General features: G+C 44.2%; 2 protein-coding genes across 2 annotated transcripts in view; both read right to left on the bottom strand.

The window, feature by feature from the left end:
* Positions 1-1,231: 1,231 nt before the first annotated feature.
* On the bottom strand, positions 1,232-4,032 carry TIMM8A (translocase of inner mitochondrial membrane 8A). The gene is made up of 2 exons (XM_057719173.1): positions 3,784-4,032; positions 1,232-2,291 (listed from the first exon to the last, which is right to left on the bottom strand). Exons 1-2 carry the CDS (start codon positions 3,913-3,915, stop codon positions 2,130-2,132), a joined length of 294 nt encoding a protein of 97 aa, XP_057575156.1. The 5' UTR covers positions 3,916-4,032; the 3' UTR covers positions 1,232-2,129.
* Positions 4,033-4,725: 693 nt separating this feature from the next.
* BTK (Bruton tyrosine kinase) overlaps positions 4,726-19,867 on the bottom strand; it is a 28,492-nt gene continuing 13,350 nt past the window's right edge. Inside the window, exons 6-19 of the mRNA XM_057719083.1 lie at positions 15,463-15,591; positions 15,079-15,146; positions 13,941-14,128; positions 13,464-13,526; positions 12,487-12,541; positions 12,075-12,154; positions 11,768-11,895; positions 10,892-10,966; positions 10,224-10,395; positions 9,502-9,718; positions 8,380-8,444; positions 7,650-7,768; positions 6,983-7,140; positions 4,726-5,230 (exon numbers count right to left, since the gene is read on the bottom strand). Coding sequence (XP_057575066.1) covers positions 5,159-5,230; positions 6,983-7,140; positions 7,650-7,768; positions 8,380-8,444; positions 9,502-9,718; positions 10,224-10,395; positions 10,892-10,966; positions 11,768-11,895; positions 12,075-12,154; positions 12,487-12,541; positions 13,464-13,526; positions 13,941-14,128; positions 15,079-15,146; positions 15,463-15,591 — 1,589 coding nt within the window. The 3' untranslated portion in view covers positions 4,726-5,158. The remainder of the gene's footprint in view (positions 5,231-6,982; positions 7,141-7,649; positions 7,769-8,379; positions 8,445-9,501; positions 9,719-10,223; positions 10,396-10,891; positions 10,967-11,767; positions 11,896-12,074; positions 12,155-12,486; positions 12,542-13,463; positions 13,527-13,940; positions 14,129-15,078; positions 15,147-15,462; positions 15,592-19,867) is intronic.

Genomic DNA, 19,867 nt, shown 5'->3' with positions numbered 1-19,867 from the left:
CCAATCACAAAACCCGCCCTGGCTGGATACTCTTGATTTGTCTTGTGATTTGTGTAAGCATTCAGATAAACTATCTGAACAGGGCCTTGGATATTTTCAGTACCTATGCAGTCATTCCCATGTAGAATTTCCTTTTCCCTACTGCTGTCATGACCTGCTCTGCCATGCTTTTCAAGAATTAGCAGCGTATGGCTCTCAACAACTTTAGTGGTACCTCTTGTGGTTTCCTTTCCATAGCTCTTGGCCATTTTTTCCTCTATACCTTTTGAGCTATCCCTTTTGGTCCATGCCTATTGTCATTTTACTTAAGATCAATAAATCTAAACAATACCCTTACTCTTCCATGGAATGAAATGAAAATGAAGGTTACCAGACTTTTCTCCATCAACCTCTTTTGAGTCCAGAAGATGCCAACAAGAAAATGAGCTGAAAGGGAGTATGAGGAGGCTTAAAAGAAGCCCTTAGGGCCTTTGGACTTGGTGTCACCCCTACCTGAAATGTTCTTCTCTCAGATACCTACATGGCTTGGTCACTTAGTTCTTTCAGATCTCTGCTGAAATGCTACCTCCCCAAGGAGCCCTTCTCCAACCATCATTAGCTGAAATAACAATGCCCCACAAACATTCCCTGACACCCTTACTCTGCTTCTTCTCCTCAGCACTCATATTGACACATGGATGTGTTTGTTGCCTGTCTCCCCTCACTAAAACAGAAGCTCCACACAGGCACGGACTGTTTCTGTGTACTGCTGAAATCCTGGCACCAAAAACAGTGTCCAGCAGAGTAAGTACTGAAATGTTTGGTGAATTTTGTTTTAAAAATTTCCTTGTAGTGCCTATGTGGAAGGAAGTTAAACAGGGACTTGAGGCTTCTAGAAATGTGTATTTCTCAACTTTCATGGATTTGTACTAGAGGCTCCCAACAAGTAGTTCCACTTTAGGTCTATACTTTAGTCCACTAAGATCTGAAGTAAGAGGAAGGGAATCCAGTCACTATAATCTCTTCTATTACACTCAGGTAACTAACCATCAGCACTGAATTCCTTCCCTCTCCACCTCATCTCAAGGTTCTCTCTTCTAACAAAAAGGTCAGGGGTCTCTGGAATACTGTGCCATAACTTGCACAGGACAGGCGCCCAGGCTGACTACACTTCAGCCTTGGAATCGGCCCACACCAAATCTCTCCAGGGTGCAGGTGATAACCAGAACAGAAAGCCTTCTCAATCACAGACTTGAATCTTGTAGAAGCTTTTATTTCACTGATTAAAAGAACGCAGTAAATGGGAACTATACTGGTTTACATTAGGCATGCACCTCTACCTGAAACTGCTGTCAGTTTGGACAGGCCTAAATCTTTGTAACTTATTTTTTTCATTTAGGCACATCTGTAAATTTTTTTGGACCCTGATATACAGGGTAAGTTAACTTCTTCCTTGTGGCAGTTTAGTATGAGAATTACGTTGACTGGCTAGATTCCTTTAACTAAAGGCCTCTAGACTTTCAGGCTACCTGTACTAGCTTGAGACTGTACTTTATATAGATATTTAAGTGAATCACAGTATAAGGGAGGGAGATAATCTAGAAAGGTGAAATATACTGTATGAATATTCTCTACATTTTTTTCCAGCACTGATAGTCAAACACTAGATAAGGAGGCCTACAGTTAAGTACCAAACTACTCTTTCCCCCACTGCTGCCCTTTCTGAGAGACACAAAGGTGTATATCGATCTCCCCAGAAACGTGAAATGAATCCACACAAATAACAGATTATTACCTATGTGGTCCCACTATCAAATTATAGAGCAGTCCCACTATTAAAATTATAGGAAGCAGTTAATGGGACTATGAGAAAAGCATTGTCCCACATACAGTAATATACATCTAGTAGAGTTTTCCATTCATCTGTCAATTGTTTTCACAAGATTAGCATTAAAAAACACAATCCCAAACACATTTGACCCTCAAACCCCCACACACAAAAACTGGTCTTTGTTCATTCTCAGATGACAGGATGTCCCAAGAGTGACAAAGGTGGGAGCCAACACCCCCATAGCCTTTTCTTCAACCATCCCATCAACTGCTCTTCATTTCTTGAACTACCTTCCTTTTCCAAAGAGGTAATGCTGAGGTCAGTCAGAAAGGCTTTCTGAGAAGACTGGCTTGGATTTCTGGGTCTGTTCCAGTCGATTCAAGATGAATTGGCTTGTATCAATGAAGCGCTCAACGCAGTTCACAAAACAGGCCTCGGCCCGACTGTCCAACTTTGGCCCAGGCTTGTCCATGCACTTTTCCTGCTCAGGACAAGATACAGAATCACAAAGGGAACTTGGCAAAAAAAAAAAAAAAAAGGAGGGGGAGCTTCTTGTTGCTTAGAGGAAAAACTTCATCTATAAACAGTATCTGATGTGTTAATAATAGTTCACATTTGGCAGCTTACTTTGTGGCAGTTTTCTTCAGCCTTAAATTCTCACAACAACCCGACAGAATAGATACTATTATTAATCTTCATTTTACAAAGAGGGAAACTGTGGCACAGAGATACTTTGTCCTAAGTCACAGGGCCAGAAAATGGTGAAGCTAAGATATTACAAAGCAAGATAAATAGCAAAATACAAGGGAAGTTAACCCTTCTCTGAATTTGGTTAGAACTGTACAATGCTGCTTGCATTAAATGCCTTTGAATTAACTGCAGAATAAAAGGGTGAAAGGATAAATCACTGCAGCAAGACACTCTAAAACCTACCAAAGGAAAAAAGAATAGCTATGACTGGAGATTCTGTAACGTCTACTTAAGCCAGAGGCTCTTGAATCCTCTCTCAAGACGAATGGAAAATTATATGAATTTTCCTAAAGGGTCCAGAGCTTTCAGATTCTTAAAGGCGTCCGTAACCACACCACCTCCTGGTCCAAATGTAATGAATCAGATTTTTTAAAAGAATCAAAGCACTCTGGTTCAAGGCAGACAAGGGTTGAGTAAGCATCTGTTAACGGTCAGAGTCCAGCAATACCATAAGTTTATGGTTCAAATTAATTTTGTTCATTATTCTCTGTTGTGTACACAAGCCTCAGACTCTCCACTTCCAAGGAAAATTATCCTTGGCCTCTGAATTCTGTGAATTTTGTATGTCAAGGCAGGGCAGTTATGCCGTCCTTGGCAGCCACAGAACACTGATCTCAAGCTGCAAATAAATGCCTTCTACCCTTCTGCCAAAGTCCCCTCACAGGGCATACTCAATTCCTCAACCTTCAGACCTGAAACGGCTAGTTATTACACAATAATCCAACAGGAAGGCAAAAAAGTGTGTATGTTGGTAGAGATTACGCCACTTTTATAGTTAGTGGGCTAAAGCTTCTCATGAGGGACGGTTAGAGCAACTGAGTAATTAAGGCAAACTCTGAAGAGTGCAGAAACAGGAGATTCACTGATTCTCTGGGGCTCGGGGTGCCAAAAATTAAATCCCAGTACTGGGGGCTCTCATCAGTCTTGGTGATCAGCACTAGGCAGCTTCAACCTTAGGTGCCTAAAGTGCTAGCTGGGACAACGGCATAATTCTTCTACGATCCCCAATCCTCTGCACTAACAAAGCCGAGGTCCAGCGTGACAGCCCCCTGAGAAGCGAAGTCACTCTTTTTCCCTTCCAGCTCGACCTAAGGAACCTAAGGAAACCAAGAGGAGCTGCCGATTCCTTTCCCTTCCCCGAATCTCAGACGTCGTGGCGAGTTGCGCGAGGCAAGGACAGGAAAGTAGGTCCAGTGGCCAGGTCCCAGCCCCAGGCTCCTCACCCAACAAAGTTCCGTCATCTGGTGCACCAGCTGCTGGAAGCGCTGCTTCTGAGTCTCCACCTCGATAAAATGCTGCAGCTGCGGGTCGACTGAGCCCAAACCCGCTGCGGAGGAAGCGGAGGAGGAATCCATCCCAGCGCGGCCACGCGTGCCGAGACGAACTCCGCATCAACTCACCGACCTTCACGTGTCTCCGCGGCGGAACCGGAACCACAACCTGCTGCCTCCGGGACCGCCCTGCGAACGCATTGCGCCGGCGCGCGGCCCTGCGCGCGGGCTCGCCCCCGCCCCGCCCCCGCCCCGCCCCCCGGTCTGGACGCTCCTCCCAGCCGCCCACACGCCTCGCTCCTGCCTGCGCGCGCGGCTGACGCCGCTGCGGCGCCCCACCTGCCCCCTGAGGTCTCAGGACTGCTGCCCAGCGCCGTGGCGCTGTCGAGATGTTATTTCAAAAAGAAAAGAAAGAAAGAAGGTTAAAAAAAGGAAGTTACTTCAGACCACGTGGCCCGTTCCTGGCCGGCCCAACAGCTCCGCCCCTGCCGGCTTCCAAACTGACCCGCGCTTTCCCTGCTGCTGCGCTAGTGCTTGGCCCGGACTGCTCGGCCGGTCACTTAGCTGTCCTGGGTCCCTGGCTCTAGTGCTTTAATGGAGTTTACCCCGCCTGACGTAGGGAAAAGAGGCTCTGGCAGAATCTGTCTCCAACTGTTAGATTCATTCCGATAATATCTACTGCTTACTGCGTGCCAGGCAGAGTGCTTTGGTTTGTGATCACTCTGATTCAGAAGCAGAATTTTCGAAGAGCCAGAGGGGTTAAAGGCGGAGAATCCTGTGGCGTTCTCAAAGTAGGAATATGACAAACCAATGCCACAAAGCAGTTTCCTGGAACACTGAGATAGGGTGCTTCAGTAAGGCTCCTTGATTAATCGAAATAGCAAGAAACTTTCGTGCTTTCCAGTAATTTTATTATATCAAAACACCCTCCCCTCCCATTTTTATGACAACGTTTTAATCCTGCCAAATTCTACCTCCCTCCCCCCAAGCTCTATTGCCTACCCAAAGAGCTGTTGGACCCATTGTGAGGCTATTTACATCCCTCCCTCCCCCAAAATGTTTCCATCCTAAATTCAGTCTGTTTTAATACTCTTGGGAAATTTTCTCTCTGGGGGAAAATACCATGCACAATAATTTCTTGGCCTTTGATCAGAAAGTACTATCCCAGGGAAGAGATAGAAAGGCATTCCTAGATGTGGAGAGGGGCCTTTGTGTATTCAGCAAAAGCACAAAGGCTCCAGGGCTTGTAAGCCTGGGATTTCCTCAGAGAAAGTGAAATTTGGGCTTGTGGAGTAGAGGAGTAGAACCAAGAAGCTTATCGGTTAGCTCAGGATTCTTCATCCATGACATCTAAAATGTTGCTCAGAAGAGTTTTGAAAGTGGGGCGTTCATCTGCTTTCTGAAACCAAAGAAAAAAATAGTTATAGTGGGCTAAAGTCCAGAATTCAAGGGGAACACAATGAGTAGACAGCAAATGTTTGTGAAGTTTGTGCTATATGCCCAGTAGCATACCCTGTGGATTACCAAAAAAAGGGAGCGGGGAGGACAGAAGTGCTCCATAAAGTCCTTGTGCACTTTAAATCTTTAGTAACTCGGGTTATTAATGTGGTGAGAACAATTTGAAAATTCCGCTGACAAACACTGATTAAAACTAAGGGCAAATTCATTACATAATTGTACACCAATGAATTCTTATTTTGGAACCTCAAGTGGCTACGAAAGAAGTTTAAGTGGTTGGCAGAACTGAAATCCTATAAGCTGTCATAATTTTTAGTTTGGTTTCAAACACTTGTTTCTACCATCCTGTAGCCAAAGTTAGCAAAGGAATTAACATTTCGAGACCACGGACTGCATCACTGGGCAGGGATCCTAAGCACCTGTGACCTCTTGTTACCACTGTCTTGCCTCTAGACTAAGGCCCTTTGTGACAGCCATGGTCCGTAAGCCCCTGAGGTATTTAGTGATTCAGGGCATATTCATGCACGAGAGGTCTCAATCCATCAGAAGCAAAAAATTTCTTTTTCCTTTAAATCAGTGATTCTCAAACCTAGCTGAGTATCAGAATTTCCTGGGAAGTTTAAAAAGACATACCCGGGTCCCACTCTAGACATTCCTAATCAGAATCTCTGGAGATAAGGCCCAGTCACCTGTAGTTTTAAGAGTTCCCCAGGGATTCTGATGTGAATCCACTTTCATGACTACTGCTTTAAACAGGCTGTGGAGAAAGTGCCTGTCTGAAATACTTAACTAGCAGAGTGAGGATGTCCTTGTTGGGAGGGAGCATGGCCCTTAATCCTTAATCCTGCTTGGCACGGGAGAGAAAAGGGGCTTCTAGGGGTTCTCCCTTTCTCTGCACTTTCTTTGTGACCAGTCATTTGTCGAAGGGAAAGGAGCCATGCTCTGATCCAGATTCCCACTTTTCACCCCACAAAGATGGCTCCAGGTTCATACATGTGCTTGTTGGATACTGTCAGTCTTTCCCAGTTTCTAGTGGGGCAGAATAAGAGCTGAGCACTCATTTCCTACTAGAGATTTAGGTTGCCAAATTAAGGTTGCCAAGGATCTACTGAAAGTGGAGAAGGCACCCTTGAAAGAACCCAAGGTGAAAGCAGCAAAGCATTTTAATAGTGGGACTGACTTTATTTTCAAAATACCATGTCTACCCACATATCCCATAATGTACTGTATTTAAAAAAAACACACATGAGCACTACCTATTTTAGTTCCTGTTCAGGCCTTAGGGTTTTAAAAAATCTCATTTAGGACCACAGCCAGAAAAGTGTGCAGTTAGTAAAGTAGAAGAAAGGGCCAATGACTCCCAAAGGAATGAACACAAATGTGAATGACTTTTCTTTTTTAATGTCCATACACTGGTCTAAGTGCCTTTGGCTGCCTGCTTATGCTAGGTGACATGGCCCCACAACACCCCTGGGGTCTGCTAATGATATTCTAGTGAGAATTGGAGTGGGCCTGGAAAAACTTCTGGCTATGAAAGGATTGGGATGTAGGCTGGGATCCAAGAATATGCACAGCTATCTGTCTGTGCCCAGCTGCTACGTGGCCAGGGAGAGTGGGGCCTGGGTGCCTGGCCAGCTAAAAAATGAGAAAGTACGTTCAAGGAAATAACTTGAGGTCTCAGTAAAACACTTACCTCATGCCAGCAGCTGTACATGATGGTATATACCCTCTCTGAAGCAAGATGAGGCCTGTAGAGACGTAGGCCTTGGGCAATGTGTTCAGCTGTTTCACTGTTAGTAAATCTCTCATATGGCATCTTCCCCAGAGAGTAAATTTCCCACATCAGCACCCCTAGAAAATGAAAAAAAAAGTGCTGTTTTTGGATAGTAGAGATCCTAGTCTTCCTAGATCAACCTCAAACATTACATTCAGCTGGTTCCCCCCTCTGTGCTTTTTTTTCATTTTGTTCAAACTTCTGCTTATTGTACTGAGTACACTGGAGGGTAATCAGGGTTGCCCTGGGCTATTAGCTCCTTTAGGAGAGAGACAGCATCTTATTTGTGTTTATAGTTATAGGATCTGGCAGAGTCCCTGGTACATAATCAGTATTCAGAAGCCATGGCATACTGAATGAATTGTTTGTTTCCCTCAATATATTCTAAGTGCTAAGAAGGCAGGGATCATGTCTAGTTTACTGTTTTTAATCCCCAGAAACCCCTGTGGTGCCTGACCCCCTAAGGATTAGATGAATGAAAGCAAGAACAAATAACAGTCTCTCTGTGCAGGTTGCAGTGTGTGAATTTCCCCACTGCATTCCTTTTCCTTTGAGCTGTATAATCCACCTAATCTTATCCACTCACCAAAAGCCCAAATGTCAGATTTGCTGCTGAACTTGCTGTACATGAGAACTTCTGGTGGAGACCACCGGACTGGAAATTTGGAGCCTACGGAGCTTGTATATTCATCATCCAGAACATACCTGCAAAGGGTTCAGGACTTGTTACTGTTAGAATTTGGAGAGCTTGATATTTTCTTAAATTTTCCTGGCACAGCCACAAAAGTTGCACAAATATACACCTACAGGCCAACCAGTGTCTTTTACCAATGTTATTTCTGACATATTCCCGTTTTCATATCCAATTTGGCTCTCCTGGTTGACAATATGGTTACAGCAAGGATGAAGTGAAATAAGATCTAATAGGTACTCCCTTCCTCTTCTCTATCCCTCTTTCCTTTGTCTTTTCTCGTCCTTCCCTTCCTTCCATTCTGCAGTTGTCAGTGGAAATTAGACTGATTGGGAAAGAAGGAGACATGGAGTAAAGTCAACAGGATTAACAGATCAAGATAAAGTATTGGGGAGTTCAGCTTTTAAAAAAAAGAGCAAAGGAGAAAGGAGAAGAGAGGGATATAACAATAAAACAAGAGGTGAAAGGTGACTTAAACCATTCAGAGAAAGAAAAAGTATAGAAAGATGGTGGAAAAGACTAGAATTAGGGGGAAAAGGGAGAGGATTAAAAATTACAGTGTCACCTCATGTTTGTACTGTGCCACTTTTACTTTTAGAGGGAAAGTTGAAAAAGGCACACTCACCTGGACAGGCCGAAGTCAGATACTTTAACAACTCCTTGATCATTTACCAAACAGTTTCGAGCTGCCTGTAGTGCAACAGATACCAGTGAGACTCTGTCCCTGGCACACAGGTTAAAGGCACAGAGCTTCTGCCCACCAGGGGAGTGAAGCCAGGAAGCCTCATCTCCTTCACCTAGAGACACCTTCCCACCTAACAGGAGTCAGTTGGTACCACTGAGAAATTTTGATGCACTTCGACCACATATAGAGCAACTCCCGTAGTCATAAATAAAGCATTGAGGACTTGCAGAATGGTTTCACTCACATTGGCAATTCTGTGACAACCCTCCCTGCGTTGAAATGCTGAGAGAATTAGGGGAGAACAGAAGGCAAATGTGTTTTGTTTTCTGCTTTTCTACCAGTAGGTCTAGGACAATTTGAGCCTTAGCCTGGCTGAAATAAACAGGGGCTCAAACTCAGATGCCTCCGGAAGCCAGGCAGGTGAAGTGATAGAGTGAAGTGGGTAGGTGAAGATGTCAGGAAAGTGTCTGGTCTAAAGGAGGCCAGCCACTTTCCTGTAATCAGCTACACCATCTTATAACACCAGGCCCACATTTTCATAGGCTTCAGCTCCAGCCAACTGTTAGCATGGCCTGTGAGAATGTGAGCCTGGTGTTACAAGATGGTCTAGATTTTTAAGAGAAGCTGGAAATTCAGTTCTTTAATGTGAAATGTTTTTAAGTGTTTGCTAACTAATATATAACATTAAAAAAACCCCAATGCACCAACAGACCCCCAGTTTGTGACTATGATATAACCAGAATGATGGTTCTGTGCTAAGAGCAGTCCCATCAGGAAGCAGGGCGGCCCTTCTGCCCATGAAGGAGTCCACAATTTCCTTGTCATGGTAGGGGGCTGGTAGTGAGTGCTCTAGCTCTCACCATGGCAGAACTTGTGGTGTTAAGACCGGAGATCCTTGACTGGCTGACCACTGGGGCAGAGGCTCACCAAACTTCTAGTGTTTTCTAGATAAAACTGAAATGATGGCTCCAGCCACCCTCGTCAGCCATGTATGGTATGTCTTCCTTTGCTACTTCCACCCCCTCAGCCCTTGGACCCAGGCCAATCCTTCTGCGGTCCTACCAGGTCTCGGTGGAGGAACTGCTTTGACTCCAGGTATTCCATGGCTTCACAGACATCCTTGCACATCTCCAGCAGCTGCTGAGTCTGGAAGCGGTGGCGCATCTCCCGTAGGTAGTTCAGGAGGCAGCCATTGGCCATGTACTCAGTGATTATGAAGATAGGGCGCTGTTTAGTGCAGACGCCATACAACTGCACCAGTTTCTCATGGGAAAGATTCCTACAGGAGAGGCAATGAACTAGTCTTCCCTCTCTGGCTCTGAATACTATTCAGAGAGGAGCTGAGGAGGAAAGGAGTTGGCCTGGGAGTAGAGTGTCAGATGAGGGACCATAATAACAAGTTGAAGCTCCTCCTTCCTACCCTAAACTCCAAAAATGCCTAATATGTGAGGGTGAGCCAGGATTTGGAGCCCATCAATAGAATAAGAAACAAGTGCAGGAGTGAATGAACACTAAGGCTATATCAGACTGTCTTCCTTTTGAAAGTCTCATTTTCTACATTTACCCCCAAATGCTACTGAGATGCTACAAGCCCATGATCAATACTGTTCTCTATCAATATCTAAGAGAAATGAGTACCTTGGCAGTTAGGACTCCCACTAATCAAAGTTTGACCTCAGGCCTGGTCCCAAATCTCTCTTACTATAAATCACCTTAAACCACAGTGGGAACCATCCTGGTAATTCCTAGACTGGATAGAGAGTTGAGTTTGGACTATCACTCACATCATAACTTTGGCTTCTTCAATGAACTCATCCTCAGACATGGAGCCTTCTTTGATCATCTTGATGGCCACGTCATACTGGCCCCTCCATTTCCCATACTTCACTACTCCAAATTGTCCAGTCCCCAGCTCCTTCAGGAAGGTCAGGTCCTTTGGATCTATTTCCCATGATCCTATAACAACAAAGCCTTGATGTGATTATTTGGGAGTCATGTATGTATAATTTCTACAATAGATAAGAATCCCTACTTGGGGTAGAAATAGACAAACAGTAAAAGGGAAATTCTCAGGGGTACCAATCTGTCTTTGCTCAGGTACATCTCAGAGACAGGGGATTACTGATTGGAGGAGTCTGGGAATTTAGGTAAAAGTCAGGCATAAAGCAAGTAGATAAACTAGACAACCTCTTAAAATCCCTTTATGATTTTTCCCCCCAATTAAAAAAAAAATCCCTTTATGAATGTATGTTTTTGCAGTCCCAGTAGGAGCCACCAGAGGGAGAAAAAATCATTCAATAATTTGGTTTGTCTCTGTCTTAACCTTCCTTGCAGCAGCTGGGACAGAACAGTGTGCTGTAAGGATGATTGAGAGGCAAGGTCTGGTAGGGTCTGCCAGATGTAGTCCTTCCAACTAGCCAGTCCACCCTACCCTAGAGAAATAATCAGTTACCGTAGCCCAGGCCTGCAGTGGAAGGTGCATTCTTGTTTTGTTGAGACACTGGATATTTGAGCCTAGATATGAGCCCTGAAACATACAAAGGGAGTCATGCTGCTGGTGCAGAGCAGGGGGTGAGATGCCTCACACACTCTCGCTTAAAGCCTCACACTTCCAGTGTTCATCTTTCTAGTACATTTTGAATCCCAGAAGATCTCCATGAACCCGAATTTTTCTGGAAGTTTCTCCTCTTACAAATGTTTTTCAGGGACAAGAGAGAATGCTAACTGAAATATACTCCCCAGTTAAATATATCCCCACCTCCCAGCCCAGGCTTAACTCACATCCTACTTCAGCTTTTGATACTAAAAAGTGTAATTGGGACCCCATAAAATGACACCCTTGATACTGCCTTGCCTGGACGTGGGTGGACAGAAGCAAGCCTTCTTAATGAAGTTTTTCCCATGTGTTCATGCTCTCACCAATCTCCCAGTTTTTAGAATGTCTACATTGCTTAGAAACTCTCTTCTGATGTTTTTGAGCCTGCATGTTCTTTGAGGCAAGGACCTCGATTAATAGTTTTTGTGTGTTCTCTGGTAATAAGAAAATTGCTGAATACACACCAGTAACCCAATGAATATTGCTGATTGATTAATTACTGGTCTATTTTATGTCTTCCCTTAGCACTGAATAAGAAATCAGTCCCTACTGGGTATAAGGTCTGCCTTTGACCACCTCTTCACTTGACCTCCACCCAGCATCACAGGGGTTTATTTTCACAGCTAATTGCCACTATCCTGTGAGGCTTATTCTTCCCCTTAACCACCTTGTCCTAAATTGCTGCTTCTGGTACTTGTCACACCCTTCTTCTCTGGTTCCCGTGGCACTTACCTGCAGAGTTATGCTGATGGTAGTTAATGAGCTCAGGGATGGTGCTGAAAAGGTGCTTCTCAGCCAGGTAATACTGGCTCTGAGGTGTGGAACACACAACATAATGGCGTATCACCCCTTGAGGTTCCCTGAAGAAGTGGATGCTGAGTCAACAACTTGGTAACAAGGGTCCAAAGGACCCAAGAAGTGAAGTGAGATGAGTTTTGAGTTTAAGGGACAGAGGAAGTGGGAGGAGCACTTCATTAAGGAACTGTTGGTTGGGCACCCCTGCCCTTTGTCCCCAGGGCCTTGAAATAGTAACACTTACCCTGTAGATTTGGCAAACACAGACACAGTATATTTTCCAGCTTTGCTGGAGTCTCTAACAATGAAGCCCCCTTCTTTCCCCTGAAACAATGAAAAAGAAGCTGACTGTCAGGAGGAAGTGGTGCTCACACCTGCATTCCACCTGCCCAAACCCGAGAGAAAATATTGGATTGGCCAAAAAGTTCATTCGGGTTTTTATGGCCACCTCAGTAGAAGCCCCGATTTCACTGCCAAGTTCCACATCTGAGCTGCAGCCTCATTGTTTTTGACACTGAAAAGTATGATTGGGACCCCATAAAATGACAGGCTTGACACTACTTTGCCTGGAGGTGGCAGACAGCAACAAGCCCTCAATTCAGGATCCATGCTTGTTGTGCAAGGAGAATGCCATTTGCTCGTGGTCACACACTTACCTCTTGCTTTAGCAGTTGTTCAGCTTGACTCCGAGTCATGTGTTTGGAATACCACCTATAAAGAGAGAGTGCTTGGGTGGCTTCTAGGCCATGGTATAAGAGGCTCAGAGATTAGAGTGCTGTCTCCAGCTCATCCATGCCAGTGAGTCAGTCAATTCACTCCACCTCTATTTACTGAGTGCCTATCATGTGCATAGCACACTACATCCCTTTCCCAAAGCATGCTTGGCACTGAAGAATCACGGAAATGTAGAGTAGTGGGCAAAGGCAGGCTGCAGAAGGTTGCTGGGAAGGGATCAGGGACAGGGCCTTCAAAGACAAGCCACTTCCATGATTAGGGAGAAAGGACAACCGCAGAAGTTTGCCATTTTCACACTTTCAAATATTTTCTATCAGGTTGTTTTTTTCTTTGAGTGTGGTTCTTCTGGTTTATGGGGGAGGGGTATGGTGACCTCTCTAGCTTTCATCATCAGGGTGTTTGGGATGAGGGTAAGACACAGGCACTTGAGTGGCATCATTTAACCCAGCTGACACTGATTTAATAAGTGTCTTGAGAACTTCCCTGGTGGCATAGTGGTTAAGAATCCACCTGCCAATTCAGGGGACATGGGTTTGATCCCTGGGCTGGGAAGATCCCACATACCACGGAGCAACTAAACCCATGAGCCACAACTACTGAGCCCATGCGCCACAACTACTGAAGCCCGTGTGCCTAAAGCCCGTGCTCCGAAACGAGAAGGCACTGCAATGAGAAACCCGTGCACCACAGCGAAGAGTAGCCCCCACACGCCACAACTAGAGAAAGCCTGTGTGCAGCAACGAAGACCCAAGGCAGCCAAAAATAAATAATAAAATAAAATAAATCTTTAAAAAAATAAGTGTCTGGAAATCAAAATTTTGTTGAAAGTATAAAAAAGGTTTATAATATATTTAGTTCCTCTGGGAAGATCGTGCGCTGGGAACATAAGCATACTCACTCATACATTTCTATGGAGTCCTCTGCTTCAGTTACATAGTTACTAGGGATGTAGCCTTCCTGCCTGTAGAGGAGACAATGTGGTAGATCATCCAGCACTCCCCATCCTGGGTGAGAGACAGATTAGGATGCCCTGTATCCTTGGGCTCAGAACCAGTCTCAAATGGAGGTATATAAAATGCCCCTCCAAAAAGAGGATCATGTTGCCGATGGATGGCTAGGCCAGTGAAGTGCGTAGCTTCTGCATGTGCAACATTGATTACATGTGCTCGACAACATGTGGGCCAGACTCTACAGGCTCAGAGAGGTGGCCACGTGTAGAGCTACACTCTGGGAGGTGCTTGGAGGAAGAGCATATTCCTTTTCATGTGGGAAGAACAATTTCTGATTAGGATACTGAATAGGGGAATTATGCTGCGGGATTATGCATGTGTAGAGTAGGTGGGCACAAGGCTCAGGAAGGCAGGCCTGGACTCACCCATTTTTATCCCGGGCTCGCCACCAGGGTAAGTTGCTCTCCTCCAGGATAAAATACTCATCGCCCTTCCGCAGCTGTAGATCATTTGCATTCATTGGCATGTAGTCATAAAGGGCTACAACTTTTTTCAGGTCACTTGTTGAGACAGGTGCTGCTGTTGGCTCAGGGGGCAGTGGCTTTTTTAAGATCTGTGTTTTTAGGAGAAAAAAGTAGGGGTCGGGTTGGCTAGATATCAAGCACTCTCCTATTCTTCCCCAACTCTGTGGCTTACTAGAGACAACCCAAATCAGGCAAAATAAAAGGTCTATTCAGCATTCATTCAAGAGCCAGTTTTCAGCACCTATGCAGGGGCTCTCAGCCTGGAATGCACATCAGAACCATCTAGCTGGTGGTTAACAATCCCGACATCCAAGCAGTTTCAAAGACCAATTATGTCAAAACCTCTGAGGGTTGGACCCAGGCGTCAGTATTTTTAAAGCGTCCTGGACAAAAACCATGTACAGCCACAATCTGGAAACCTTGGCACTAAACTAGTACATGGACCTATTAAGTGGCTCTGAATCTTCTTAGTTTGTAAAATAAGCACAATAATTCCTGCCTTGCTTACTTACAATATATGAGAAAGGGCTTTCTAGACCTCAAAAAGTAACCCCCAAAATCAAGTTTTAAAGTAATATATTAGTGGTAAAACCAAGATATTGGGTATATGGCTATTCACTGTTAAAAATTTTTAACTTGGGCTTTCTAGGTGGCACAGTGGTTAAGAATCTGCCTGCCAATGCAGGGGACATGGGTTCAATCCCTGCTCCAGGAAGATCTCACAGAGCAACTAAGCCCGTGTGCCTTTAAAAAAATTTTTTTTAACTTTATGTTTGAAAATATTTTTCATTTTAAAAACTCAGGCTTTGTTTTGTTTTAAACAAGTGGTTGGATTAAATAGTTGCCAAGAGCTTCCTAATAGCCCTCTATCTCTCCACCGAAGAGGAAGGCCTAATTAGAAGGACAAATCCCCTGTCTCAGCAAGAAAACCAGTTTACACTGCCAAATCCCAGGGAGAATTCTAAGACTTTGGTCTGTTTTCAGGGTGTGACTGTAAGTTTCTTTTTAAGCAGTAGCAGCACCCAATTTCCCTGTATACCTGGTCCTCCTCAGGCGTGGGAGGAAGAGGCTTTTTCGTCTTTCGGTGAGAACTCCCAGGTTTTAAGCCTGCAAAGTGAGAAACCAGTGACGATAGATACAGAGTACATCTTCAGAAAGGGCCCAGGGACAGGTTTGGTCAGGAAATTTACTTTTGTACTCAGTGCCTTTACATAAGTTAGGAAAAGTCAGGATGGATACAGCCCAATGCCAGATCGCCCAGCTGGAAGAGCAGGGCACCAGCTGGATTTTGGCCCCCAGTAATCCCATCTCCCAGCCTCCTTTGTGAACTGGCCAAAATGTACAAACCCGGGTTTGATAGAGCCCTGAGAAAGTGATGGATAGAGTCAAAGCAGGGAGAAATTATATTCATCAGATCTCTTACTTCCATTCCTGTTCTCTAAAATTTGGCAGCCCATAGCATTTTTGGCTGTCTGAGAGCAGCAGAGATACTGCCCATCGATCCAGAAGCAAGGATGGTATTTCTGTACCAGATCACTGTTGTACCGGATTACTGTAACAGGAGAGAAGAGAGAGAGAGAGATCACATCTGACATGTGGGAGAATCCACCATAGGCATATTTTCCTCTTTGAGTTTAGTGGTGAGCTTCAAACAACTGCCCTTTCTTCAGCTACCCTGAAGGGAAGCAGACACAAGACAAGTTGGCTCACATGCTTGGCCCCAGAGAGTTCCTGTGCAGTTCTCAGTGGTCTGTTACGATGACTATCTCCCAACCAGAGACCAAAGTGATAAGAATATCTGATTCTCCAGAGCCCCAAAACAAAAAAGTTATCTATGTTTTTCCGGTAGCCATTACAATCTTCCTGTAAGGCAGGTGTTGACTCTGGTGGTCTTTTTCAGATAAGGGAAACAATGTGACAAGCCAGACTCTCACTCCAGCTCTCAATATACCAATGTCCCAGTTCCTGGAGTGATCTTTTAGAGATATTTGTCCTTGTGAGAACTTCTGCCTCATGCTTTCTGTGTTTATAGAACAGTCAACAGAGCAGAGCTCAGGATCAAATGAAGGTGATTCTGCCTCTAGAATAAACATAGTTCAGTCTTCCTAGGGCCACTGAGGTGGGTCAAGCTCACTGTGGGAGACAAACAGAGCAATTCCATTTCCCTCACACGGTGGTAAGGCCCAAAAGATCTCTCAGGATGAGAGATTTGCAGATAGGAGGAATTAGTTTTACAGTTTTTAATACTGTGGCATTGCAATAATTTTAACCGGAAGTCAATTAGACAAGTCATGCTGGGATCATGTTGCCAGATAACAGAGAAGCAAAGACAAATGAAATAATTGACAATAGCTAGCATTGGGGCAAAGACCTAGGCTGGTCTAAAAATATGCATATTTGAAGACATATACATTTCAGCATTTGATGCTAAAAAGAAGCCCTGCATAACTTGTTTTAAAAGATAAAAACAAAAACAAAATAAACCTTCCTCTTTAGAGACCAACTTAAGTACTTAAGAGCTTGCTAGTCACACTTCACTCACTTAAGACTTTGGGGGAGGCCTAGAAGCTACTGGTGGCCAGGTGTATTTTACAGGCAAGTGAACAAAAAGTGCTGTCTTTTTTTAAAGTGCTATCTTAATGCTTTTCTCCCCTGCACACCCTCACTCCTCACTTTTTCAGCATACCCCTTTCACCATTGCACCAAATGCAGGGTGGTGGGAGCTGTTCAGATGGGGTGCAGGCTAGAAGGGGCTATGTCATCTGTAGAGAATTTTAAAACAATAATAAAACCAACCAAAAGTCTGTCTGACTCATTATTACCAGGCACTGGCAATCCTGAACAATGTTCCAGATGCTCCTCCCAGCCAAACTGATTGCTCCCACCCTCTGCCCTTCCTCCCTATGCCACTAACATCACCCAGGGATTTGAAGATTCTTGGGTGCAGGCTTGGTCACCAGTAGACATTTCAAAAATTCTTAATCAACAACTAGCTGCTCTGATAAATTAAGCTATACTATTATGCTAATGAGAAGCTATAGGACTTCCTGCCTCCCCACCTCCAGCATACTCATTAAGAACCCACCCTGGGCTTCCTAGGTGGCGCAGTGGTTGGGAATTTGCCTGCCAATGCAGAGGACATGAGTTCCATCCCTGCTCCAGGAAGATCCCACATGCCGCGGAGCAACTAAGCCCGTGTGCCAAAAAAAAAAAAAAAAAAAAAAAACCCACCCTACATTCCCAAATAATTAAGAGATCCCTTGAAGATCACATCCCTTCTTTTGTTGGTTAATGCAGAGCTGGTATTTCCAGCTACTTAGGAGAGAATTGCAAAAGCAGAGTGTCTGTTACAAACTGAATATTTTGTGTCCCCCAAAATTCATATAATGAAGCCCTCCAGGGCCTTAGGGAGGTAATTAGGTCATGAGAATGGAGCCCTCATGATGGGATTAGTGCCCTTATAAGAAGATACTGGAGAGAGATTCTTTCTCTCTGCCATGTGAAAACAGTGAGAAAGTGACCGGTCTGCAAGCCAGGTGGAGCGTTCTCACCAGGAACCAAATTGGCCAACACCTTGTTCTTGGACTCCCCAGCTTCCAGAACTGCGAGAAATAAATGTTTGCTGTTTAAGTCACTTGGTCTATGATGCTTTGTTATGATAGCCCAAGCTGACTATGACAGCATCCAAGTGGGAGAACTAGGAGAAAACTGCTTACTTCACCAATACATGGAGCCAGCCCTGTCTGGGAAGCACTAAGAGTTGATGCACATTTCAAGTACTTGATGGGCTGATATCTCATATTCATTTTTATCAGGATAACGGCTAAAATTCTGTTTGGGGCATGAATGAATGATTACCCCCCATATATGTCATTGGAGTTTCACCAGTGCCACTCTTTCATTCATTTTAGTGACGACAGGTCATTTGCTTATTTTTGAAGCTGAAGTTAGGATAGGCTCTATTGAGCTTGACCAAATGAAGATTCTGGAGTGAATGTAGACAAATATCTGTGGTGGTGTAACATTAAAGTGCCCACTGCCATGTTCAAGGAAATGGAAGGAGAGAGCCCAGGGCTAAGTCCTCAGGGATACAACCTTTGCCTGGAAAGTACCACTGAAAAAAGATGGCAGCTCAATATGAGGTGCCTGAGACCCTACTTTTTAAATTGAGGTATAACTTACATATAATAAAGTGTGCAATCTAAGATATCCAACTAGCCACAACTCAACCATTTAACCACCACTCAGATCCAGCACCTCAGAAGGATCCCTCATGCCCCTTCACAACCAATACCACTACAGAGGTAGCCAGTATACCATGAGGTCCCCTTCTTATGTTAGTGATTTCCAATTGGTGCATTTTAACCCAGAGTGGGATAACTTATCACTAGAGTGGACACTCAATAAATATTTGTTGGGCTAACCTACAACTGGTTTCTCCCTCAGCTTCCCTTATTTCCAAACTAAATCCTAGCTGTCTATCAATGTGGATCCCAAGTTGGTGGTAGTTGAAAAATCAGTTAACACACCTATTTGTTGGTCCTTTTCGGTGTGCAAGGCAATTTATGAGGCACTGTGGAGAGAACCAAAGAAGTACAAATATATATGTCTTCTGGAGCTCCAGCTCAGCCTCTGTGTGTATTTCTCTGCCTTGGAGGTAGCGTCTTGGTTTAGAGTACAGACTGTGGAGCCTAAGTTCAAAGCTTGACCCTGCCACTTACTAACTGAGTGCCTTTGATCCAGTTACTTAACCTCTCTATATCTCTGTTTTCTCATCTCTAAAATGGGGGTGGTGAAAATAACTGCCTCATATGGTTGATATGAAGAAGAAATGAGTTAATATACATAAAGAACTTAGAGAAGATCCTGGATCATAATAAGCATTACTGAAGTGTTTGCTCATTTTGTACCCCCAGGGCTAAAGCCGACCTCTTACTTCAAAACATGCCAAGAACTAAACTATGTGGTGCAAGATACTACCTATTTGTAATCTCCACATGGCCTTACTCTAAAATATCTTACAGCCAACTAGAGGTGCAATTTCTGGGCTGGAGAACCAAGCAGCACAAAACTAAGCAATGAGCTTAGGCTTTGGAGTCAAACAGACCTAGGGATGTAGTAAGAACCCAGGCTCCACCACTCACTAGCTATGTGGCCTTGAGCAACTTACTTAACCTCTTTTAGCTTCAGTTCCCTCATCTGTAAATAGGGGAATAATACATACTTAATAAATAGCTTATCATGAGGATTAAATGTGCTAGTGCATTTGAAGCACTTGGCACAGAGCCTGGTACAGAGTTAGTGCTCATTAAGTGTTAGTTGTTGTTTTTAGCCCAAGGTTGCTGTGAGAATTAAATGAGATAATAAATACACGGTATCTAGCTTGGTATCTGGCACATAGAAAGAAGTGAGTAAATGACCCTGCTTTTTCTTTCTCCTCTCATCTTCCAGTTTGAAAGATTTGATGATTTTTATGTTGGCCAATCAGACTTGCATTCAAGGGAGCGAACAAAGCTGGTGTAGTCAGCCACTGAATATTAGAATCTAAATGTCTATTAAGACAAAGAGCTGTCATGCAATAACCCAACCATGCCGTTATCAGTCTGCCATCCTTCCTGTTTCTCTAGGCAGCCTTTCCTGATGTCAACTCAACCAGTTAATCTCTCAGTCACTTGACATGTGGCTATATATACACACAAATATGTGCGCATGCATCCTGTGCTGCAAGCATTTACAGTCGAGTTTATCTGAGCACACTGTATGGTCTATGTGAAATACTGAACTATGTTCAAGTTGAGGTCCTCACAAAGCAAGGAACACAAAATAGT

The sequence above is a fragment of the Hippopotamus amphibius genome, chromosome X, assembly GCF_030028045.1.
Source record: "Hippopotamus amphibius kiboko isolate mHipAmp2 chromosome X, mHipAmp2.hap2, whole genome shotgun sequence".
NCBI classification, from domain to species: Eukaryota; Metazoa; Chordata; class Mammalia; order Artiodactyla; family Hippopotamidae; genus Hippopotamus; species Hippopotamus amphibius.
Note: the sequence above shows the minus strand (reverse complement) of the source record. Positions and strands in the feature narration are given on the sequence as shown.